Source organism: Artemia franciscana, chromosome 9 (assembly GCF_032884065.1).
Source record: "Artemia franciscana chromosome 9, ASM3288406v1, whole genome shotgun sequence".
Lineage (NCBI taxonomy): Eukaryota > Metazoa > Arthropoda > Branchiopoda > Anostraca > Artemiidae > Artemia > Artemia franciscana.
In genome coordinates, this window is record NC_088871.1 from 37,720,514 (window position 1) to 37,747,243 (window position 26,730).

Genomic DNA, 26,730 nt, shown 5'->3' on the forward strand with positions numbered 1-26,730 from the left:
AAAGATCAAGTCTAATGACGATTATTTTCAAACTCATAATTGGCTACGTTCATGTTCTTGGCAACTAAAATTTCCGATATCGGAACTTACGCGTTGTCCCGACCACACTAAAGAAGTGAATTAGGCTAATCATAATGAAACATACCTAAATATGATGAAAATATAATAATTTAGCAAAAAGATTTATCAAACTACTAAAGTGAATCATGGAAAACAGGCCGCCCAGAACGTACTATATTAGATGGTTCTAGGTGTTTACCCCCCCCCCCCCGCAGAAAATACTTCCCGTGAAAAATACTCCCCTCGTGGAAAATATCCTCTAGCGGAAAACAGCCCCCCTCTTCCTCAGAAAATATTCCTCTGGTAAATACCCCTCCCCCAGTGAAAAATACGGCTTTCCACATTTAAGAATTTAATTTGAGTTTTGTTTTTTTATTTTTCTTAGGGGGAAGGAATTTTGGTACTTGTGTATTATACGCCACTCACTCAAGTTTACGCCTTGTAAAAGTCGAGAACAAATCGGTTTCTTCGTTAGTTTTTTTCAGCTTAGCGTGAGACAAAACAAAGACAAGCGACATAATAGATGAGAAATATATTATTTGGGTTATATATTTGCACATGAGGGGAGGAGGTAAAGTATTTGGACTGTTTGAAGTCAGAAAACAATTCTTAGTTCTGGGTTGCCTCCTCCTCAAGACATCGCTCTTTACGGTAAAGTTTTTTTTAGAATTTTAAAACAAAGGTTATTATTCTAATTAAACGGCCGTTGTGCTTCAGGAATTGTTTTTAAAGAATTAGGACAAAAAGCCAAAACTCTAGCGTAAAGTGCAAGGTTTTGTGGAGGGAGCAACTCCTTTCCATTACGTAATAATTTCTGTTCGTTTTAAGTTTTGATATTGCTCCTTACTTTCAATTGAAAAAACTTGTTTTTTATAATTTAATTTCTGATCGTTACTTACTAATACCGGGTCTCTATCCATGAAAAATTTCAGTACTTTTGTGTTATTAAATTAAAAAAACTATTTTTATTTTAGCTGAAAATAAGGAGCGATATTAAAACTTAAAACGAACAGAAATTACTCTGAGTACGAAAGGGGCTATTCCCTTCTCAACGTCCCGCTCTTTACGCTAAAGTTTGACTCTTTCTCTCAATTCTACTTTTAAAAACAGTAAAAAACTTTAACGTAAAGAGTGGGGCGTTGAGGAGGGAACAGCCCCTTTGGTACTCGGAGTAATGTCTGTTTGTTTTAAGTTTTAATGTCACTTATTACTTTCAGTTAAAAAAAACTATTTTTTTTATTTAATTCTTGAATGTTTTTGAATTAACGTATGTTTGATTTTGGCTCTCCGCACATAAATTATTAAAATGAAATTTCCATATTAATTCTTCTTTTGGCTAAATGGCTTTCTCTTTGTTTTGATCAGATGATTTTGAGAAAAAAAGGGGTGGGGGAGGAGGCCTAGTTACCCTCCAATTTTTTGGTTACTTAAAAAGGCAACTAGAACTATAAATTTTTAACGAACGTTTTTTGTAGTAAAAAATATACGTAACTTAAGAATTAACTTACGTAACGATCTTCTATATTCCTATACTTTATTATGTATATGAGGGTGTTTGTCCCCTCGTTAATACACTGAAGCTTAAATTTTTTCCCAATTCTTTAAGAATGACCCCTGAATCAGAAAGGCAGTAGAATAAATAGTTGAAATTACTAAAAATACTTTAGCGTAAAGAGCGAAGTGTTTAGGAGGAGAAGAACCTCTCATATGCGTAATAATCTCTGTTCGTTTTAAGTTTTAATGCTACTCCTTACTTTCAGTTGAAAAAAACTTTTTCATATTTATTTTTTCATTGTTTTTTTGTATAATAATGCTAGAAAATCCTGCGCCCCCTTCATTAAATTTCTCTTCCCCCATGACATATTCTTCCTAAAAAGGATCATCCCACAAGGCCCCTTCCCTTTAACCCCCCCAAACCAAAAAATACCCCTGAAAACGTCCGTACACTGCCCAATAACCATTACTGTATGTAAACACTGGTCAAAGTTTGTAACTTGCAGCCCCCCCCCCATAGACTGTGGGGGAGTAACGTGGGTGAGGGCCTAGGTGCCCTCCAATTTTTGGGTCACTTAAAGGCGGCACAAGAACTTTTCATTTCCGTTATAATGAGCCCTCTTGCGACATTCTAGGATCACTTGGTCGACACGATGATCCCTGGGGAAAAAAACAAATAGACACGCACCCGTGATCGGTGCGCACCACGCACCCGTCTTCTGGCAAAAAATACGAAGCTCCACATTTTTGTAGATAGGAGCTTGAAACTCTTACAATGGGGTTCTATGATACGCTGAACGCGATAGGATGATTTTCGTTAAGTATGACTTTTAGGGGTGTTTTCCCCTATTTTCCAAAACAAGGCAAATTTTCTCAGGGTCATCACTTTTGATGGGTAAGACTAAATTTAATGAAGCTTATATATTTGAAATCAGCATAAAAATATAATTATTTTGATGTATCTTTCAGTATCAAAATTCCGTTTTTTATAGCTTCGTTTACTATTGAGCTGGGTCGCTCCCTACTATTGTTCGTTACCACGAACTGTTTGATACGCCACTCACTTAAGTTTATGGTGTGTAAAACTCGAGAAGAAACCGGTTTCTTCGTTACCTTAAAAACAAATTTGGGCTAAATGTTTGCATACTTTGGGGGTAAAGTATAGTGGATCTGCATGAAAAATATGTTAGGTACAACTATTCTACATATTATGTTCAAGTTCAAGTTTTTTCAAGTTTAAGTTTTTATTTCAATATTCACAAATAAGTAAATAAAATACAACACTTTTGCGCTGGGGAAAACCTATGAGGTAAGAATTAAGAAAACCTCATGAAGTAAGAATTGTTTTCTGACTTCAAACTGTCCAAATACTCTACCCCCTTCCCCCTTATGTGCAAATATATAGCCCCAATTATCTATTTCCTAACTAATCTGTCACTTGTCTTTGTCTTTTCTCACGCTAAGCTGGAAGGAACTAACGAAGAAACCGGTTTGTTCTCAAGTTCTACATGGGGTAAACTTGAGTGAGTGGTGTATAATACAAAATTACCAAAGTTCCTTCCCCCCCCCCCTATGGAAAATAAAAAGCAAAACTCAAACATAATTCTAAAATCTTATTTTCCGGGAGGGAGGGTATTTTCTGTAGGGTGGTATTTTTGGGGTGGAGGGAGGAGGGTATTTTCTGATGGGTGATATTTGGGGGGGGGGGGTGGTATAAGCGCCGGTACCAATATCAAATACCTAACCCAATCAACTATATATATTAATATTTAATTAAAATATATCTCCATAGTAGTTTATTTTACCTAGACTAAGTTGATGATCTGAGAGTTACACAGAAAAACCGGTTATAAACTGATCAAACTTCTTGAGGGTGGTAGGGATAACACGTAAGTACCCCTATAATATGCAGAATGCTCAGATATTCAGATAACAATCAGCTTTCTGGATTTTTTTTTCTTTTTTTTATGATAACCGCTTTCAATGTTTTCTCTACTTCAAATGTACCTCAAAGCGCGAACTATCGAGTTTTTTGTTTTCTTATTTGTTTACATGGCTTAATTTGATAACACTGTCAAATGGTGTTTTACTACTACTACTAACAACGCACCGGAGCACCAAGCTTCCTGAGGCCAATACAGCTACGCACGCTCCTCGTCCATCCCATTCTATTGAAAGCCTCCCTCTTTACACCCTCCCAGGAAGTTCCTATTTCTTTTAAATTATTCTTTAAGACATCCTCACACTCCATATGAACACGACCTGCTTTCCCTTTAGCCCTAGACGGTTGGCCGAAAAGGACAATCTTCGGCAATCTCTCATCCTTCATCAGCAGGACGTGTCCTAGCCATCTCAACCTTTCTTTGATTATAGCCCGAGAAAGCGGGATTGGACCACACTTTTCGTACAGCCTACTGTTTAAATACGGTCAGTCAGCCGGGTATCCAGAACAATCCATAAGCAAATTCTTTTGAAAACGTCTAGGAAATCCTCTTCTGCTTTTCGGAGCACCCATGGTTCAGAGCCATATTTGACCAATCTCATCACTGTAGCTTCCAATATTCGAATCTTAATCTGCAGACTTGGCTTCCTATTCTTCCAAACTTTTTTAACTGTGAAAAAAAAAGGCTTGGCTATTCTAGTTTTAAAATCTTCACTGCTCCCACCGCCTTTACTAATAATACCACCAAGGTAAGTGAAGCTGCCCACCTGATCAATCTTTTCACTATGAAAATTTCGCAATTTTGAAACAACCAAAAGAAGGATCTTAGGAATTAGCGGCTTTCAAGGGGAAATACCTAAAATGGTCACAGAAGGCAAAAAATGTTTGTTACTTGTTAAATACCCCAACCCCGTCCAAAACGTGAAGTTAGATTAATCCTAATGAAATATACCAAAATATGATGAAAATGTAATGCATTAGAAACAAAATTATGGAAACTACATAAGAAAATTATAGAAAACAGGCCACGCAGACCGCATCATGCTAAATACCCTAACCTACCTTAACCTGATCACCTCTATATATTAAATTATTTAATAAAAATATACCTATATTGTAGTTTTTCTCACTGAGACTAAGCTAATTATAACATTCTGTAGACAGACAAGCCGGTTTATCTCAGATCTTACAGATCCAAATTTTTGAATGGGGTCGGGATTTTTAACAAATATCAAATGTTTTCTATTGATGTCATGGCTACTTTAAGTATTTCTTATCCTTGGGTATTGGGTGTACGATTTGTTTATTAATAGCAAGGGATCACGTCGTCAAGTCATATGTCGGGGAATATAGTTTTACTTCTTACGAACCATAAATTCAGCACATTTGTATATTTTTTTCTACATTGCATTGTCATGCTATTCAATTTACGCCAGGTAAACATATGTGAAAAATAATTATCCCAACTAATTTGCTGAGCCTTGTACGTAAAATTTAAGGACTATCTATTACTATGACAACAGGAAGGGGAAAACATAACTTTTATAGAAAATCCTATAATTGGATAGCGCTGGTGGACAGTACTAACCTAATAAAGTCAGAAAGAAATCTGGAAAAATCTGGTGACTGAAATTTAAACCAGAAGAAATGTCAATAATTGTTAAGTAGCTGAGCTGGTCAATACCCAATATAACTTTGCTAAACACAACTTTAGTAACGCAGATATTCTTCTAATTTCCAGGTCAAAGGTTCAAGCTTTTCTACGGCTAACTGATGAAAACTCGAACAAAAGTTTTAATTCAACTGGCTCGTCATGCGAGTCACACGAAGATTCGTCAAGTTCAAGCAATTCATCAGTTGAATCGGAAAATACAACTCGTGTCAATATGGGACCAAAAGAGAGACAGTAAGTAAATAGACCCGATATAGTACAGAGACACTAAGTATAGATACGATAAGTATATAGACGGTAAGTATAGAGACGATAAGTATAAAGACAGTAAGTATAGAGACGATAAGTAGAGACTGTAAGTATATAGTATAAGTATATAGACAATAAGACGTGTCAATATGGGACCGAAAGAGAGACAGTAAGTATATAGACCCGGTATAGTATAGAGAAAGTAAGTATAGAGACGATAAGTATAGAGAGCAAGTATAGAGACGATAAGTATATAGACAGTACCTATATAGAGACAGTAAGTATATAGCATAAGTATATAGAAAGTAAGACGTGTCAATATGGGACCGAAAGAGAGACCACAAGTATAAAGATCCAGTCCAGCAATTATTTGTTGATTGTATTCAACGACACAGCCAGAGGGAGGCGGTTCAATACCCCTTCCCCCAAAAGGAGGCAATATGAAAATAAACACCATAAAGAAACTTGATGTCACCAGTCCAGACGCGGGGTTACTATTCTGTAATATTATAAATACTGTTACCTGGCAAGAAAAAGGAAGTGACCATTTAATGTTCCAATTGAAACTATGTGAAGAGGGAAGAAAGGTAATCTGATATTTTTGTTATTTTTTGTTTACCATTGACTGACATTGATTTTCCCTTTGATCTATCATAATTTTGCCCCTCCCGTACTCATCCTGTGAGTGACTCAGATCTTCAAAATAGTATGAGGAATACGTTGATTTATTTACTCTGAGTATTCAAACAATGATTACTATTTTCCTAAGGATTTTGCGAATGATCAAACTTTCCCCGCAACAGGGCTATTAGTAAGGAGTAAGATATCTGTAACTCTATTTTCCTGGTGGTATATCGTGCAACACTGCCAACAGAATGTAAAATACTTTTATGGACACGCTGGTTTTTTGTTTATATAAAAAGAAAGTAAACGATTATAACAATAATAACAGGGACAACTTTTTATTGAGACACCAATGAAATATTCATAATTTATTATAATTTATTCAGTTGAATGGACTAAATGAAAAGCAGTTGGTCATCGTTTGGGGTGGGAGGATGTCGTAAAGAAATATTTAAGGGAAATGTGTACTTCCTGGGAGGGTGTAAAAGGGCAGGCTTTGAATATATTGGGATGGAAAAGGAGATTGCGTAGCTGTGTTGGCCTTAGGCCGCTTGGCTTGCTGTTTCTTAACGGGGTTGCCTGGGATGCTTTTCTCACTGAAATCTGTCCTTTTGAATTGAAACCTTCATATCAATTCATTTGAATTCTCTCTACTAGACAGTATATAATCAACACGTTATTGTCAGTTCACTAATTATATGAGGTGAATACGGTCTTAGCTTAAGTTGGTATTATTAGAAGGGAGGTGGTTACAGGGAAGATTTAAAAAGTAAAAAGGCCAAGCTATTTTTTACCTTAAGAAAAAATTAAGGAAGAAACAAAAGTTCAGAGACCATACGGGTTATACACCATAATCGACAATAAGAAAGAAATATATATATATATATATACTAGCTGTTGGGGTGGCGCTTCGCGCTACCCCAACACCTAGTTGGTGGGGGCTCTTTGCGACCCCTCCCCCAAGCCCCCACGCGCGCGTAAGTCGTTACTCGCCATATTAGTTACGCGCCATTGTAGTTGTGTCCCTATGTCCCACCTGTGAATATATATATATATATATATATATATATATATATATATATATATATATATATATATATATATATATATATATATATATATATATATATATATATATATGTGTGTGTGTGTGTGTGTGTGTTTTTAACTACGTAAAGCTTGCGAATATACAACATTCTTCGCAGTCCCATTGTCTCTACATATAAATAGATTGTCAGGTTTACCGACTCTTGAACATGCAACATATAATTGTCCATGGGAAAAACAATCCGTATTCTGATCTATACCTCATTATTCTAATGATTGCCCTTGAGCTTTGTTGATGGTGATCGCTAATCAAACATTCCCTGTGTCCCCGTCGTCATTTATATATCCCCCTGTGCCCCCGGCGTCCCCGTTTTAGTTGTGTCCCTGTGTCCCAGTCGTCATTTATAGTCGAAAAACATGACGTCAGTCGACGCACACGTCCCAGTCGTCATTTGTGTCCCGGTGTCCCAGTCTGTAATTTCTCTTTGAGTGTCCCGGTCGTCATTTATATTCCCTTTGTCCCGGTCGTCATTTGTGTCCCGGTGTCCCAGTCTGTAATTTCTCTTTGAGTGTCCCAGTCGTCATTTATATTCCCTGTGTCCCGGTCTGTAGGCTATATACATTCGTTTTTGAATTGGTATATGATGAAATAATTTTTTTGTTTTTTTTTCCGTTTTTTCTTTTTAGTTTTTTTTTGGTTTTACCTTTTTTTAGCTTTTTAGTTTTTTCTTTTTTCTTTTTAGTTTTTTTTTGTAGTTTTTACCTTTTTTAGTCTTTTTTTATTTTTATTTTTTTAGTTTTCTTTTTCTCCTTTATTTTTCAGTTTTTTTTACTTTTTTTAGTTTTTTTTCTTTTTCAGTTTTTAGTTTTTTTATTAGTTTTTAGTTGTTTTTTTCTTTTTATTTTTTTTGCTGTTTTTACCCTTTTTTTTAGTTTTTTTCTTTTTGAGTTTTTAGTTTTTTACCTTTTTTTAGTTTTTTTTAAGTTTTTTAGCTTTTTTAGTTTTTTTAGTAGTTTTTACCTGTTTTTTAGTTTTTTTTTTAGTTTTTTTTCTTTTTTAGTTTTTTTCTTCTTTTGTATTAATGCTAAAGCCAAGGTTCGAACCTGAAACCTCTCGGACCTAGAACCTCGAACATAACGCTTTACCATCTCAGCTACTTCGGCTTGAATACATTTACCTTTTTTATTTTTTTTTATTTTTTTTTTAGTTTTTTTTAGTTTTTTTTTCTCCTTTATTTGTCAGTTTTTTCCTTTTTTTAGTTTTTTTTCTTTTTCAGTTTTTAGTTTTTTTTCTTTTTAGTTTTCTTGTAGTTTTTACCTTTTTTTAGTTTTTTTTAATTTTTTTTAGTTTTTGTTTTTTTTAGCTTTTTAAGTTATGAATGAATTGTGTTCAGATCAGGTAGATGTAGAAAGAGACAGCTTCTAGTTTCTCCTGCCTTAGGTAGAGACATGGCTGTGTTGACAGAAATAGTTTAATGAGATCCTATTGATCCAACTTCTCTCAAAAAGGAAATAAAAGAAAAGTATTTACAGGAAAATAGGCCTTTATAGAGTTAAAGCTAGACGCATCGATGATTCCATTGTATCTTCTCGCTTTGCAAACAATTTTTGTGGCCCCCTTGTAAGACTAGCTAAATGCACGAATAAAAAAAATTCAAATCATTACTTAGGTTCAATTGCCTTTAAGTTTTCCATGTTTTCTTTCGAAATGTAACCTTATTCTTATCGCGTGTCTAAAGTCCACCAAAGACTACAGAATTTTGCAATAATTATGAAATTTGTTTTTCTTCTCTTTTTCTTCTGGAATGCAGTTGATTTGTGATATTGCATAAGTTCCAAGGTAATGCGAAATGCGGCCTTATTACCTAGCACTAAATAAAATGCACTTTATAAGACCATAAAATGCTATTACTGCTATCTGGCTTATAATATAAACCTGAAGTCCCTGTCAAGAGGCTGCCCACTTCCAAAATCCATGTGCCCCGATGGGCGCTGCCATCTGAGAGACTCTGAGATGTACACCAGTTGGAGGCACTCCCCGGCTCCTATTCAGATAATGGGAGGGGAAATTTTTATTAAAACAAAACAAAATGGTATAAAAAAAACAACGAAGAGAATTCTACAAGTAACAATCAATCCGTCTCTGTAGATCTGAGAAGGTTAGCTTTAAGCCTAATCTGTTTTTTTATGCATTATTTACCTTAGGAGAAAAGACGTTTCAAGAGTTTAAAAACAGGGAAACATATAAAAACATATGAAAACATATGAAACATATGAAAACATAAAATATGAAAACATATGAAAAAAATATGGTGCTTTCCAGAATCCAATCATCTTTAATCTTGATTAATTATTTGATGTTATTTTTATTCAGAATGTAAGAAAAAAATATATATATTTAAGCTCTAAAAAGCTATAATAATAGCTCCTATAACTAGTTCTGACCATACGAGTGACCAAATTTGCTGCTATTCTCTATTTTAGGTGGAATATGGTAATAAATAATTAATAGTTACTAAAGATGATTGACTTTTGGAACGCAACAATAATTATATGATCAACTGCGTAGAATATACACTATAGCGCATAAAACATTATCGGATGTGCTTAAAACTGTAAAATCTAATAAAACATTTCCATTCAAGCATGAAAAATTTAAAGGCTCCAGTCTTTGACAAGTTCATTATAGCAGCTTTGGTGCGCAGAGATATAAAATAGAATTGCATCCCCTCATTGGTTTAATATGTGCTAAGTGGCTTTTGCTTGACCATTTAATTATATTTCGTTCTTTTTTTTTGTTCGCCACGTACATGCTATCGGAGCTTCGACTTTATAGCTCCCTGAAGATGGAGGGGTGCGGACCTTCATCATAAAATTTCACATTTGTCATGCAGCCTCGCCTTTTATCTAAAATAATGATTAATGGGCAATATGAAACGTATTCTAGATACAGCATGTACATAAGGAGGGAGCTTCGGCTGCCCACCCCAAACAGCTGAGACTTTAAAACAATTTAAGCCCTTATTTCTTAAGCGTTTCCAAGGAATCGGCTTTTTTCTAATTTCGCATAAGAAATGAAATTTAAAAAAATTAGTGTTATATACTCATTAAAACTTTGAATTAGTGTAGCAATTTCACAGAAATGGGTTCTACATTTAATAAGGGTTGGTACTTCACTACTCCGGTGGTTTTCTCATTTCTAGCACCAGACACGTACACGGGACATACGCGAATCTTTACGCTAAATCTTTTTTAGAACTTTTAAAAGAGCTTTTTATTCTTATTATACGGCACTTCTGATTCAGGAGTTGTTCTTATATAACTGAAAAAAAAGTCAAATTTTAGCCTAAAGAGCGAGGTATTGAGGGGGGCGACTTCCTTCATATACGTAATGATTTTTGATTGTTTTAAGTTTTAATTTTGCTCCTTAATTTTAGTTGAAAAAACATATTTTTTCTTATTTAATGCGTTAAAGGTCATAATATCACCAAAAACATTCAATTGTAGAGATTTCTATAAATTATCTTTGCTTATGAGTTATGGTTACTAGCATAAATAATACTACAAAATAAACCATTTAGTGATTTTTTTTGTTATAGGATTAAATTCTTTACCATTTAACATTTAACGGCGAGTGTCTCAACTAAAGGATTTTACTGAATTGCAGAATAATGATTTTATTCCCTTTTTTACAGTGTTTCACCATGGGATTTTGAATTCCTGTGCGTTGTAGGAAAGGGAAGTTTCGGGAAAGTTCTACTGGCTAAACACATCCATGACAAACAACATTATGCTATTAAGGTAACCACTATTTTCTCTTTATATGGAGCTTAATTTTTAAGCCATATAAAATCTAAAATGCCTATATACCAGAGTAATTGCTCATCTAGGAATTTAATTGAAGCTAATGGGGCCTAAATAATAAAATTTTATTGGAAGGAGCTTACACCTTCATTGCCATTTAGTTGCCAAATGTTTTATATGAACTTGTCAAGTAAGGTTTTTGCAGTCGTTTTATACACATTTCTTTAGCTGAGGAATTTTCTGTAGAGGGAGGGGAACATATTATTATAAATGCATTGTATATTTTTAAATCATTGTTTAAAAAATTAAATTCAATCGCATTTATCTATTACGTCATTGGCCATATTGCCGACACATTAAAAATTTAATTTAATCGCATTTATCTATTATGTCATTGGCCATATTGCCGACACATTAAAAATTAAATTTAATCGCATTTATCTATTTCGTCATTGGCCATATTGCCGACACATTAAAAATTTAATTTAATCGCATTTATCTATTACGTCATTGGCCATATTGCCGACACATTAAAAATTTAATTTAATCGCATTTATCTATTACGTCATTGGCCATATTGCCGACACATTAAAAATTAAATTTAATCGCATTTATCTATTACGTCATTGGCCATATTGCCGACACATTAAAAATTTAATTTAATCGCATTTATCTATTACGTCATTGGCCATATTGCCGTCATTGGCCATATTGGACAGCAAAAATCATGCATCTGTTCCTTTTTGTTGTTTTTTCCGAAGTCACTTACAATTATCTTATTGTTTTTGTTTTTTGTTCCGAGTAACTAGCTCTAAAAGATCCTTATCTATTTTGATTGTTTATTTTCAGTGTAGGTATTTGTTCGCTATTCTGAAAGGTTTGAAAAATTACATGCATTTGGCTTAAACTACCCTTGAGTATTATAATGCATACTTGTGTTGATAAAAATTGATATATTTTTGTTAAAATCAACTATGTAGCCTATTTTGTCCATCTACTGCAAAAGCTACATATTGGTTGCCTCGACCCGATCGTACAGCTGGATAATTTATATCTAAAATTGTCGTCAAAACAGGTTTGCCACCCTTGGAGGGGTTTACTTTTTTTAAAGTCTAGTTTATTCGTGTTTTTATTTGTATATATTTGTTCCTATTTTTGAATGTGTCTTTCTCTTTCTTTTTTTTTCTTTGATACTCCGTCGCCATGCCTTTGTGTTATTGATGGGTTATAAAATACATTCATTCATTCATTCAAATTTAAATATACGCTGCTGCGGCAATCGTAATATAATTTAACAATCTAAATTCTTCTATTACCCCTTCGTACCTCTAACATGAAAAGCACATTGAAAAGCACATGAAAAGTACAAAGAACATTTTGTACTTTTTGGTGACGGAACTTATTTTCCTCGGTATATGATCAGCACTTACTGTGGTAACCATAGTTGCAATGTTCAAATTTGGATTTGTACAAACAAGGCTCTAAGATGTACCAGACACCAAAATTGTTAGCAGATATTGTGACAGCTTTGCATCTTGGACACAATTTTTACACACGGCAGATGTTTTGTTAACAAAATCTGGTGCAATCTTACCAACCATCCTAACGCTGGTGGTAAATGTCCTAACTGGTGCCTGTGTCCACACCAGGTTTTTGGAATGCGTCGTAAAATGTCCGTGACATTTTTCAAAAAGGGCCTAAGTCCGCCTTTTTTTTTTCCGAAAATGAGCTAAGTATGTTGTCCGAAAGAGCTCGAAGAGATCTATCGATTAGTCTATCGATTATCAATGGACATAAAATGATATTAGTTTTTAACAGTTTTTTTGTTAGTTGCTGTACATTGATACTGAGTTGTTATGTATAGTTGTATATTGATTTATTGTGTATATTGTATGGTAAATGACAAAGATTATAGTAAAGAGCTCTTGAAAATTTATATATAAGAAACTAGAAAAATTTGAGAACATTTTTCAGTTTAAGCTTAAGAAAAAAGCGCTTCAATTACTACCAAGATTCTAAAAAGTGTCATTAGCGGTTTACCCTGATACCTATCTTCGATGGTTGCTTCTTCAATTTTGTTTTTAGATTCCAACCTAAAATATAGTGTTTCCTATTGACGATGAAGAAAACAAGCAACTTTGACGTCTTTTAATAACGACATTTTGCCGAGTACTTAAATTGTCGACATAAACCCAATTCAAGCGCGAACAGTTTCTTTCCTGTTGACAGGACTCCTGAACAAAACGATGCCGGATATTTGTTGTAGCTTTACCTTATTGATATAGTAATGTAAATCTTTTTCAGGTATTAGAAAAGGAGAAAATAATAAAACGAAATGAAACGCGTCATATTTTGGCTGAACGCAACATCTTGCTGAAAAATATAAGTCATCCTTTTTTAGTCTCATTGAAGTTTTGCTTTCAAACGAAAGATAAACTTTATTTCGCTCTGGACTTCATAAATGGCGGAGAAGTAAGTTCATTTGAATCATATCTATTTTAAACCTTCAACAGTGGCGGTTTCTGGCCTGTCTTATGCCCGGGGAAAAATATTGATTCCCCCCCCCCTTGTCTCCCAAAAAAAGTTTAGGACAAATTTTAACAAAATTATTATTTATTAACAAAGTTATTTTCGATTTATTAATTGATTATTATTTTTTTTCCAATTGTTTTTTAATTATCATAAATAATTTTAATTGAAATATTTTAATTGTTATTATTTAAAATGTTACTTTATTTTTATTAACTACTTAATAATTTATTGATAACTTTTTTTTTATTAACTGTGTCCTCCACTTTATTTTAATAACGACTAAATTTCAAAAAAGTTAAAATCGTTTATATGGAATAATTAAAATTCGATTATTTATATGGAATTTTACGCCCCTAAAATTTCTGCACCCGGGGCGATCGCCCTTCTCTCCCTCCCTTAAAACCTTTTTCTGAGCTTCAGCTCATTCGCCCTTATTGTAAAGGTGACTTTTTTCCCAAAAGACGTCGTTTTTCTGACATGAAGCTAAATTATATGGCAAGAAATACATTTTTCTGCAGTAAATGCATATACCTATTTGTGCCATTAAATATTCCTATGCAACCAATAAGATATAGCCGACAGATGACAAAAATTGAACAAAAATAGAGTTAGCTGAGAAACTAGTTGCCTATTTCTTTAGAAATTAATGAACATTACTAGCTAGTTTTCCCTTTTTCCTTTTTCCCTTTTTTCCCTTTCCCTTTTTTTTAGAATCGGATATAAAGCAAAATTTCCTAATATTTCATGACGATTTTCGTACAGTCTGTTCACTCTGCTTTTACGTTTGATGGGAATGCTGATCTGTCTTTCAGGATCTCTGAAACATACAGCACACATACAGGACATCAGCACATCCAACAGTTCATTTCAGTTTATTAACATCAAAATAAATAGACAACAATAACTCTCTACCCCTACAAGGCTCCATGGACCGTTACATAGGGGTTAAAACAAAAATAAATACCAAATAAAGAGTCTCTTCTTAAAAAAAAAACAAGAAATCCAATTAAATAATTTTGTGTTAATTTTGCTTACTATTTCGTCCTATCAAAACTCTAAAAAATGGAATTTTGATACCAATAGTTACATCAAAGAATTGTTTTTTATTGTTTTAAGAAGTAGAGTTATGAGAAAGAGTCAAACTGTAGCGTAAAGAGCAAGGCGTTGAGGAGGGGACAACCCCTTTCATATACGAATAATTTCTGTTCGTTTCAAGTTTTAATGTCGCTCCTTACTTGCAGTTGAAAAAACTTGTTTTTTTTTTAGTTTAATATTCAAATGGATCGTCAAGATAATCCATTAAAGCTAGAACACGGTGCATAGATGAGGGTCAAGGGTATGTTTGGTAATAGCTAACTTAGCATATTGGGTTCGCTCCCTCACAAAATAAAGAAAAGAACAAATTCAAACTCCAAAAAAAAGGTTAGTATAAAATATTTGATCATTTATCTCTAAATTCGTTTTTTCTCTGGTTCGTAAAGCCTAGCCTGAGTTCTTTTCGATAGTTTTTGTTAATTTTTTATTCCAAATATACTGTTTCTTTTACAAAATTTGCAAATAATTAAGTAGTATTTGTACAGAAAGTGTGTTTTGATTTTGTAGCCTATAGTTGATAAGAGTTTTAATATGATATGATTGGCAATTATTGTGCAAGACATATGAATATTCCTGTGAATTTAAAAGGATTTTTGTAATATTTCAGTAAATAGCTTAACATTTACATAAAAATATTTTTTTCATTCTGATTTCTTTTTTTTATTCATATATTTTCTCCTTTTTGCCTTTTGCATTGGATACATTGTCTCCCTTTTTTATGTTTTAAACAAGTTTGAAAAAAAAAAGTTTTTTCAACTGAAAGTAAGGAGCAACATTAAAACTTGAAACGAATAGAAATTATCCCGTATTTGAAAGGGGTTGTCCCCTCCTCGACACCTCGTTCTTTACGCTAAAGTTTGACTCTTTCTCACAACTCTGCTTTTTAAAACAATAAAAAACTTTAGAAAAACATTTTCTCAGGCTTGCAACTTTTGATGCGTACGACTAAACTTTATGAAAGTTATATATTTAAAATCAGCATTAAAATGCAATTCTTTTAATGTAACTATTGGTATTAAAATTCCGTTTTTTAGAGTTTCGGTTACTATTGAGCCGGGTCGCTCCTTACTACTGTTCGTTACCACGAACTGTTTGATACTGATGTATAGATGATCTATTGAGAACAATAAAGGTTACATAAAACAAATACTAAGCTTAGAATTGGTCGTAATAAGTAGATTTGGAAGTAAAAATTAAAGTTAAGTAAAAAAAATAAAGGAAGTAAAAAATTAAAATAAGAAGTGATATGCAGAAACATATCAGTAAAGTTTACCGCTGACACATCTAGAAATATTTTCTTCTATTAAATCATTTTAAAGTACCTAGAACTTCTAGCTAAGCATTCCCAAACAGTTGTTTTGCGTGGCAAAGACACAATCACTTTCATAAATTGTTTCCCTCTATTACTTCTGCAGCCTTCTTCTACAAATTGGGCATGCTAGATTTGTGCCTGAAATGTAGATTTCAATCTAGTATAGACGAATGTTCGTATTTAATTGTTACTGTTTGTATTAGCTTCTTCACTTATTATTTTTTATTGTTTATTAAATAAAAAAAAACTAATTTTTTTAGCTGAAAGTAAGGAGCGACATTAAAACTTAAAACGAACAGAAATTACTCCGTATATGAAATGGGTTGTCCCCTCCACAATCCCTCGCTCTTTACGCTAAAGCTTTTAATTGTTTTAAAAAGTAGAATTGTGGCAAAAAGTCAAACTTTAGCGTAAAGAGCGAGGGATTGTGGAGGGGACAACCCATTTCATATACGGAGTAATTTCTGTTCGTTTTAAGTTTTAATGTCGCTCCTTACTTTCAGCTAAAAAAATTAGTTTTTTTTTATTTAATTTCTGGACGTTTTTGAATTAATGCATGTTTGGTTTTGGCTCTCCGCACATAAATTATTAAAATGAAATTTGCATATTAATTCCTTCTTTGGCTAAATGGCTTTCTCTTAGTTTTGATCAGATGATTTTGAGAAATAAGGGGTGAGGAAGGAGGCCTAGTTGCCCTGTAATTTTCGGTTACTTAAAAAGGCAACTAGAACTTTTAATTTTAACGAACGTTTTTATTAGTAAAAAATATGCGTAACTTAAGAATTAACTTACGTAACAAACTTTCATAACCTTATTTTTTTATTATGTATACGAGGGGGTTTGTACCCTCGTTAATACCTCGCTCTTTACACTAAATCGTAAGTTTTGTCCCAATTCTTTAAGAATGACCCCTGAATCAGAAAGACCGTAGAATAAATAGCTGAAATTACTAAAAATACTTTAGCATAAAGAGCAAGGTACTTATCTCCTCCTTTATACCTCGCTCTTTATGCTAAAGTATTTTTAGAACCCCTCATATGCGTAATAATCTCTGTTCGTTTTAAGTTTCAATGCTACTTCTTCCTTTCATTTGAAAAAACGTTTTCATGTTTATTTTTCATTGTTTTCTTATAGTTATGCTAGAGAATCCTGCGCCCTTTTCATTGAATTTTTCTTCCCCCATGACAGATTCCTCCAAGGAAAGATCCTCCAACATAGCCCCCTCTCCTCGGCCCCACCCCCAAATAAAATAAAATCCCCCTGAAAACGTCTGTACACTTCCCAATAACCATTACTATATGTAAACACTGGTCAAAGTTTGTAACTTGCAGCCCCTCCCCCAGGGATTGTGGGGGAGTAAGTCATCCCCAAAGACATAGTTATTATGGTTTTCGACTATGCTGAACAAAATGGCTATCTCAAAATTTTGATCCGTTGACTTTGGGAAAAAAATGAGCGTGGGAGGGGGCCTAGATGCCCTCCAAATTTTTTGGTCACTTAAAAAGGGCACTAGAACTTTTCATTTCCGTTAGAATGAGCCCTCTTGCGACATTGTAGGACCACTTTGTCGATACGATGACCCCTGGGGAAAAAAAAAACAAAAAAAACAAAAAAACAAACAAATAAACACGCACCCGTGATTTGTCTTCTGGCAAAAAATACAAAATTCCACATTTTTGTAGATAGGAGCTTGAAACTTCTACAGTAGGGTTCTCTGATACGCTGAATCTGATGGTGTCATTTTCGTTAAGATCCTACGACTTTTAGGGGGTGTTTCCCCCTATTTTCATAAATAAGGCAAATTTTCTCAGGCTCGTAACTTTTGATGGGTAGGACTAAACTTGATGAAACTTATATATTTAAAATCAGCATTAAAATGCGATTCTTTTGATGTAGCTATTGATATCAAAATTCAATTCTTTAGAGTTTTGGTTACTATTGAGCCGGGTCGCTCCTTACTACAGTTCGTTACCACGAACTGTTTGATTATTGCTGAAAGTATTTTTTTTTTAGCTTTTCTTCCATATTCGTCAGGAAAGAACCTTCAGCGACGCTCGTGTTCGATTCTACGCAGCAGAAATTTCTTTGGCAATTGGCCATCTACACAGTCGAGGAGTTGTATATAGAGATTTGAAACCAGAGAATATTCTTTTAGACAGGTCTGGTCATGTTGTTTTAACAGATTTTGGATTATGTAAAGAAATTCTTGGTGAAGAAACCACTGGAACTTTTTGTGGTACTCCAGAATATCTGGCTCCTGAAGTAATACGAAAAGAGGTATTTATAGCACTTGTCTTGGTCAACAAGTTTCGGTTGCCGTTTTCATTGTTACGTCAAAATTTTAGAGTAAAGGTCCGTAGTGACTGGGATAATAGCTTCTACCATGTACAGATTACATTGAATATGATCTTGAAAGTGAACCGAAACTGAACAATAAAGAAAAAATTAAAAGAAAGCAACAAATAAATCAAAAGAAATCATCGTATTCAATGTACTGGGGATGCTGCATACTAGTCTTAAACTAAGGTGATTGTTTTCTTTACTTCAAGAACGAATGATCTCAAAAAAGATCGATATAAAGAAAATTCTAAAGGTTAAAATAAATTATTATATATCAGTCAATAATTTTATTGACCCATATAAAATGACACGAAAGTGCCCATATGGAGTAAAGAAAAAAAAAGAGAAGAGAAAAAAAAATCAGACTATTATAAACAATACTAAATAAACGCACTATAATATGGGTGGCTACGGTCTAGAGATGAAACAAATTCGGCAGGTCGTTGGTCCACAGCTACAAATGGATCAGTAACACCATGTAGCTGCGTAACTTTGCGGTTACGAGCCCAAAGAGGAAGACTTAGAAGATACTTTGCATACTTGTAACAAAGCTTAGGGATTGTCCGCAAATCAATCATAGTAAATAGCTTCCAAAAAGGAGCTATAACATAGCTATCAGAGTGACCAATACTATATCTAAATATAGCTATCAGAATAAAAGAAAACTCATTTACTGTATCCTCATTTGCTTTAAATTATCGAATTTTTAGTTCAAATATAAAAGGCAACCGGTAGCCATAAGGCCTGTAAGCACCAGTTGGCTATGTATATTGGACTACAAAAGGCTTACAGTAAAGCACTAGCATAACCTTTGGATCGCTGAGAATGTACAATAAGACTTAATGTCTATAGTTTGATTTATATTTACAAGTGTAGTTTGATTTTGAATATGTTGTAAAAAAACACAAATCAGCGATAGCTGTCAAGTTTTTGCTATTAAACCTCTCTACTACTACTACTACTACTACTACTACTACTACTACTACTACTACTACTACTACTACTACTACTACTACTACTACTACTACTACTACTACTACTACTACTACTACTACTACTACTACTACTACTACCACTACTAAAACTACTACTACTATTACTACTACTACTACTACTACTACTATTACTACTACTACTACCACTACTACTACTACCACTACTACTAAGCATCCTCCCTTCTATACAGGATAATTTTTATCCGTCTTAAGTTTGCTCTTTACTCTAATTTAATTTGTTTTTATTTAAATTTATGAAGAAGCTGGTTGGTTATTTAAAAAAAAATTGTAGGTGGTTAGCTTTTATATAACAGAAATTGAAAGAGTTATGTTTGAAAATTTCTAAGACTTCGCCTGTTTATGGAGTAGTATTTATAGAAATTAACGGTGAACTTAACTGAAACCAACGAAAAATGTACGTAATGTCCTTTAGTTTCAAACAGCAAATCCAAGCATGTTCATTCAATTTGAGCCGTTGTAAAATAATTCGGAGAAAATTGCGAAAAAAGGATAAGAGATGTCACAGCAAAATTTAGAAAACTGATCAGGGAGCACAGTTATAGTCTTGCTGAGGACTTTTTCTGGAAATGTATTTGATACATTTGATACAAGATGTATTTTTTTTGGCTAAATAATCTTTACCTGTGGAGGTCTAATAAAATTTCTGTTACTATAGAGTTCTATAGAGTTCGCTGAAAGTTTTAATTTTGTATTTTACTTACCTAATGCTTTAAATGATTTAGCTTTTATCCTGCTTCCCTTCTTATTCACTTTCGTCATACACCTCACCAAAATCTTTGCCCCTGGAATGAGAAAAGAATTGCCCCTGGAATTCCATTTGCCTACGGAATTGCATACACCCTCATTCCTTAGCTGTAAGAAGCGCTAATGCTAGATTGGGCTGTCTACTTAATTTGTGCTAACAGGATTTCTCAATTCTTTCCTTTTTTGTACTATTCTATGGTCAAAAGTTTTTGTTTTGTTTTTTGTGTTAATTCTCACTTTTATAGAATTTGCTCATGATAAAACAGAAATTAAACCAATCAGGCTTCTAAAAAGAAAACAATGCTTATGACCTATGACCTCTAAAATATAAAATTTCTTAATGCCAAATTGAGCAAGGCAACAGCAAGACACTATTTTCTATTCTCCCATGATTTCTTCTTGAACACCTGTAATTCCACACACCAAAAATCAACGGAAAACGCTGAGTAAATGAAAAAAAATGTTGTTTTGATTTTAGGACTGAAATATTGAAAAATTGTCCACGTGAGTTACTGCAGAAAAAGCCGGTTATATTTTTATATAGCCTATGGATTTCTTAATTCGCTACATTAGCTTTCATCAAAGGCTAAGAGATAAGTGCTCTATCAGGCACATTCACATGAGCGGGGGGGGGCAAATTTTTGTTAACGGCCAAAAAACAGACATAGTCAATAAAAAACAGCTTAGGTAAAAAAATCTTATTCACTTTTCATCATATATCTTACCAAAATATTTGTCCCTGGAATATGAAAAACCTATAGAATTGCATTCACCCTCATTCCTTAGCTGCAAGGAGTACAAATGTTAGATTGTGCATTCTACTTAATTTTTGATATTAGGATTCTAACTGGGCGACTGAACCTTCCAAGCATGTTCTGACAAATAGCAAAAAATCTGTCAGAATTCAGAATATTAATAATACAATCTCGGAAAATTTAACACAATCCAGCATTAATAACCAGAAGTGAAACTTCATAGAATATTTGGATGTACGGTGCGAGTAAGCAATTTGGTGATGCAGTACCAGAAAGACTCATTAGCATAAAATAGTCATGCATGACGTGGGAGGATTGCCCCTTCCCATATATATTTTGTCAAATAATTAGAAATATATTATTTTTATAAAGCAGCAATTAAAAGCGTTATATTAGGTGTGATTTTATTAGTTTATCTCAATATTATTGATTTTACCGTAAGACTTAATTCGACTCTTTGGTATCTGTGTCACGCCTCTTTGAATCGAAAATTGGGGCCGCAGCCTGCTAATTTTGACATTAATTTAAATTAGGTTTGCCGATTGCTAATTAGTGCTGAGGACAGCCAATTAGTTAATATAGACGGTAAAATAGTACTTCGAAGTGTACAGGCTGCCAGTGAAGTTGTTCCTTGCAAAAACCATTACGTCGAAAATACACAAGTCAAAAGTAGAGATAGTAGAAAACAGGGGAGAAGTCTAAGTTGATGTGTTTTGCCTCCACTTCCCCCCCTTCCCTAAAGAAAACATTATAAAAGTGTAAAGATGTCACTTTTGTATTTGCTAAAAAGTATCCCTTGTTGCTCTACACCGTATGCGGTGAGATATTATTATGCTATCTGCTTAATCTATTGGTTTTTAATGGGTAACAGAACTAGTGAAGTGCCATCCCGACTTTATGTGATTTCGGATCCTAAAGTTAGCAACCTACTACCCTGAGTTTGGCTCCAAGGAAGCACAGACCCGGGTACCATAGAATGTAATTCATTGAAAACCCCAATTCTACGCTTGTTTTACCGAAATCTCAATTTTGATAAACCATTCAGTAAAACTGTTAACAAACAGGAACACCCATTCATTAAAACGCACCTCATCTGTACATTGAAAAATATGACTAAATTTTTTTTTTGTTTAGACTTACTGGATTTCTTCATTTTTGTTTTATTAAAAGTTATTGCAACTACGTTTCTAGCTTTATGATTGTGGATTAGATTTTTGGATTTTGCTTTCCACATTATTTAGAATTACACTTCTGCTTCTTTATTCTAGCCATATAATCGAGCAGTTGATTGGTGGTGCTTGGGTACAGTCTTGTACGAGCTGCTGTCAGGCCTTCCACCGTTTTATAGTAAACATCATCCTCAAATGTACCATGATATACTGTATAAGCCCTTGAAATTGAAAAGTTCTTGGCCGGAAGCTACAAGGAGTTTCCTCTCTGGGGTAAGTTGAGTCATAAAAACAAAGAGGGACATTCAAGCATAGTAATGAAATAACTTCACATATGACATAGTTGCTTACAGTTCAATCTGTAAGAGTTCAGTGTATGTTGACTGTGAACATGGGGGGAAGACATCCCCGGAAAATTAAATTTACTTATAAGTTAGCGATTACAAAGAGAGCGATGTATTTGCTTTTCTGACAATATTAGAAGGCAGTATATCACACTAATATTATTTGAAATTGTGACGCTACGGCATTTGACATATTTCCCTAAAATTTTGGGTAGGGTCCAAGAAAATGGAACTAGATTTCAGGAAGCTCATGGTCAGGATATTTTATTCAAGAGTATTTACTATCGTATTTAGATTATTAGCTTCGTCGAAAATATTGGTTTGTATTTCAAGGGTATATTTTTAAGATTTTATGACATGCTTCGAGGATTGACCAGTCATCCACATATTTCCATTTTTGAGGGAAGTAATATTTAAGTTCATTAACATCAAATATGAAGAAAGGTGATCAAAGTACAATTCATTGAGGAATTCCATAAGTCAACAGGGAAGGGGATCAAAGCGGGGTCATTCAAGGGGAGAGCGACCTTGGCAAGCTGGCCTAGGCTTCTGGTCTTGGGGACGACTTGGCTTGGAAGCCGTGAGTCGGGCTTCTGGTTTTTTATTTATGTCCTGAAGCGGATAAGAGGGTTGTCATAATTAATTTTACGCCTTGCGCCATCAACCCTAGGAACGGCCTTGCATCAGAGAATATACTTATATATTTTATCACTTGTGAACTATTCTTAAACAAAGACATTAAATTATCTTCAGAGAGGGTCCAAAGTTGTTTAGTAATAAGTAAATGTTTATGGCTGACAAAGTCAAAGTCTTTTTAGAGGTCAACTAAGACAAGGTTTAGTCAAGGTTAACTAGTGAAGGAACAATTCCTGCGCTTATTGGGGATCGTATTTGAGATAATATGTCTAATGGAATATCGGGGGCCAGACGACAGTAGTGAAAATAGGGGACTGGAAAAGGAGACGTCATTTTTGGGATAGCGTTAGGAGTCAATATAGGTATTACAGTTGTTAGGGCTGCGTGGACTGGGCCCGAGAGAAATACGGACATTCAGAAGCTTTCTTGGTTTACCATGGCATGGTCAACACGGTCTTGTGATATTTCTATGCAAAGAAGACCCAGGGTGCAAAAGCGGAAGGTTTAATTGGTGGTGGTGATCAATTGTCGAAAACACGGGAGAACTAGTTCTACCTTACAAGAATAGGCACTAGCGAAAAATTTAAGTAGTAGTAACTAAATAACGATGATAGTCTGATTAAGGAACTAAAATGAGCATGCAGAGGGAGGGAGAATGATGGTCTGGACAAATGTTCTGCTTCTTGGTAGCCCGGGAAATGACTTGGTAGTCTCGGGTAGCCCAGGAAATTTCTTGGTGGTGCTGGGTAGCCCAGAAAATATCTTGGTAGTCTCAGGTAGCCCGAGAAATGTCTTGGTAGTCTCGGGTAGCCCGGGAAATGTATCGGTAGTCTCGGGAAAATCCGAAAATGTCAGATGAATCTAAGTCAAAGAGGAAAAATGAAGAGTGTTAGTAGGTCTTGTTCTTCTTTAAATGTGTCCCTATAGTTTCGAAAAGTATTCCTCCTGAGTCTTCGTCTTTCGTACTTTTCATCACTCACTCTGCTTGCTTCACTTGGCAATGCGAGACTTCGGCCCTCACATAATATCATTCAAAACGAATTTTGTAGATTTTATTTTCAAAGTGTTTTTCTTTGGATTTCCATAAAATGCGTCCATTCTAGTGGTTTTAATGCAACACTGTTAAAGATGCTCATTTCTAGCTTGATAGATGTGCATTTGCATACGTAAACTTGTCTTTGAGGTACTTATCATTGGTATTATTATTGTTTTCTTTCTTTTTTTTAATAACTGAAATTTTTTCCTTTAGCTCTTAGAAAAAGATTGTCAGGATAGACTTGGTTCTGGTCCGACTGATGTAGAAGAGGTGAAAGCTCATTGCTTCTTCGAAGGTCTCAATTGGGACGATGTTCTGAACAAGAGATATACTCCACCTTATATTCCTCAAGTGGTAAGTCAACTTAAAAATTAACATCTTGCCTTTGATCTAAGAAAACGTTGGGATAGTAAAATTACCAAAGAAAACGTGTCCACTCTTCCGTACTAAAATTCCCATTTCCTTTCTGCTCATCCCAACTTCGGTATTCGAAGCAAGGCCGTATCAAGTGGGGTAGGGGTTTTGAACTCCTACTTATCCCGATAAGTTTGTCCAACTCGTTAAAACGTAACAAAAATGCACATAAATAATTTTTGAATGTGTTTTTTAAAGTTTTTTTTCGTAAATTTCTGTCACTTATCAAATTCCTTCGTTTACCGATCTACCCCAACTCCTCATACCATGGCTATTCTCGCAATGGTCGCTTTCGTCACCAACTGCTTGTATGATGACTACTCTTGCTGTGACTGCTTTCGCTACGCTAATCCTGTCGCACCTATTTCTGCGGCAATCATTCCCACCACAACTACTCCCAAATCGAATACTCCTACAACAACTTTTTCTTTCAATAGGTATTCTTACCATGAATACTTCTATCACGACGGTTCTTACTACAATAAATCTTCCCGTAGCCTCTACTACCTCAACTGCTCCTACTGCAACTGTTCCTCCTATGACTACTCCTACTTACACTACTTCAACCACTCCTTCTTTCATTCTGGCTGCTCTCTACATGACTGCTCGTATCGCAGCTTTCTCAACCAGGACTATTCCTACCATGTACTACGACAATTACTACGATAACCAATCCTTTTTCTAAAATTACTTCTACTATACTTACTCCAAACAGTATTGATTTCACTACAACTGTTCCCATCAGGTACTATCAGGTGTGTCCACATGGGTGGGTGGACAGGCTAAAACCAACCCTCCCAAAAAGACCAAAAAGTAGTAGAGTGTGCAGTAATTAGAAAAAGTAGACCTTTTTCTGGTAGAAAAAAAATACCTTTCCCAAAACTCCGCCACCCTTTTTCTCCCTCCTTGGTGAAAAAATATGGGCACACGATTATTATTTGTAAAAATATTATTCAGCATTAGTAACACTTTTTCCAATAAATAACGAACGGATATCCATTTTCTAAAAAGAAATATTTTTTTGCTGCAAAGATTGTCGAGTGAGTTACAAATAAAACTACCAGAAATTACCATAAATAAACAGATGAAACATTTTACAGATAGATGTTACACTGAAGAACGAATTCAATACTTTAAAGGGACGAAAATCACTGCACAAAGTTATTGCATCCCCCCCTCCGCCCTAACCTGAGAGGTTTTTCATTTTTACTATCAAAAAGAAATTAGAGATTGGTCAATCTTTCTTGAGGCATTTTTAGTAAAAGTATTTTTTTTTGTAGCTATCAACTTAATATGAAAGTATACCCGTATACCCAGTATACCCGTAAACATTTGGTTTCTCAATAATTTTCTTTTAAATCTATAGAGAATAAATGGGATGAATAAAGCAGTCTATCTCATTTTCATTAAACAAAAATAACACCATGACTATTTCCGGGGTTAAAGGGGATGGTGACATCACATTATAGTGTGGCAATCCCTGTTCATTTAATGTTTGATTTAAATTTGAAAATTTGTATCTGAAGATGAGGGATTCTATTCTAACAAATTTGATTTTGTTTATTATTTAATTTCTGAACGTTTTTGAATTAATGCACGTTTGATTTTGGCTCTCTGCACATAAAATATTAAAATGAAATTTGCATATTAATTATTTTTTTTTGACTAAATGGCTTTCTCTTAGTTTTGATCAGACGATTTTGAGAAATAAGGGGTGGGAAAGGAGGCCTAGTCGCCCTCCAATTTTTCGGTTACTTAAGAAGTCAACTAGAACTTTTAATTTTTAATGAACGTTTTTATTAGTAAAAAATATGCGTAACTTGAGAATTAACTTACGTAACAAACTTATATATTCTTATATTTTTATTAGATACTAGCTGTTGGGGTGGCGCTTCGCGCCACCCCAACACCTAGTTGGTGGGGGCGCTTCGCGCCCCCCCCAAGCCCCCCCGCGCGCGTAAGTCGTTACGCGCCATAATAGTTACGCGCCATTGTAGTTGTGTCCCTATGTCCCACCTGTGAATATAGATATATATATATATATATGGTTTTAACTACGTAAAACTTGCGAATATACAACATTCTTTGCTGTCCCATTGTCTTTGCATATAAATAGATTGTCAGGTTTACCGACTCTTGAACATGCAACATATAATGGTCCATGGGAAAACAATCTGTATTCAGATCTATACCTCATGATTCTAATGATTGCCCTTGAGCTTTGTTGATGGTGATTGCTAATCGACCATTCCCTGTCCCGGTGTCCCGGTCGTCATTTACATCCCCCTGTTTCCCCCGGTGTCCCCGTTGTAGTTGTGTCCCTGTGTCCCGGTCGTCATTTATATTCCCTGTGTCCCGGGTCCCGGTCATCATTTGTATCCCGGTGTCCCGGTCTGTATATACATTCGTTTTTTAGTTTTGTTTTTCTCCTTTATTTTTTTCCTT

At 34.5% G+C, this 26,730-nt stretch overlaps 1 protein-coding gene across 3 annotated transcripts in view; it reads left to right on the plus strand.

Moving 5' to 3' along the window:
• Positions 1 to 26,730, plus strand: part of LOC136031378 (serine/threonine-protein kinase Sgk2-like) — a 53,740-nt gene that overhangs the window by 20,505 nt on the left and 6,505 nt on the right. For all 3 annotated transcript variants that reach the window (XM_065710888.1, XM_065710889.1, XM_065710890.1), the window contains exons 5-10: positions 5,238 to 5,402; positions 10,784 to 10,889; positions 13,197 to 13,364; positions 17,845 to 18,108; positions 21,955 to 22,128; positions 24,085 to 24,225. In XM_065710888.1, the coding sequence (XP_065566960.1) occupies positions 5,238 to 5,402; positions 10,784 to 10,889; positions 13,197 to 13,364; positions 17,845 to 18,108; positions 21,955 to 22,128; positions 24,085 to 24,225 (1,018 nt within the window). The remainder of the gene's footprint in view (positions 1 to 5,237; positions 5,403 to 10,783; positions 10,890 to 13,196; positions 13,365 to 17,844; positions 18,109 to 21,954; positions 22,129 to 24,084; positions 24,226 to 26,730) is intronic.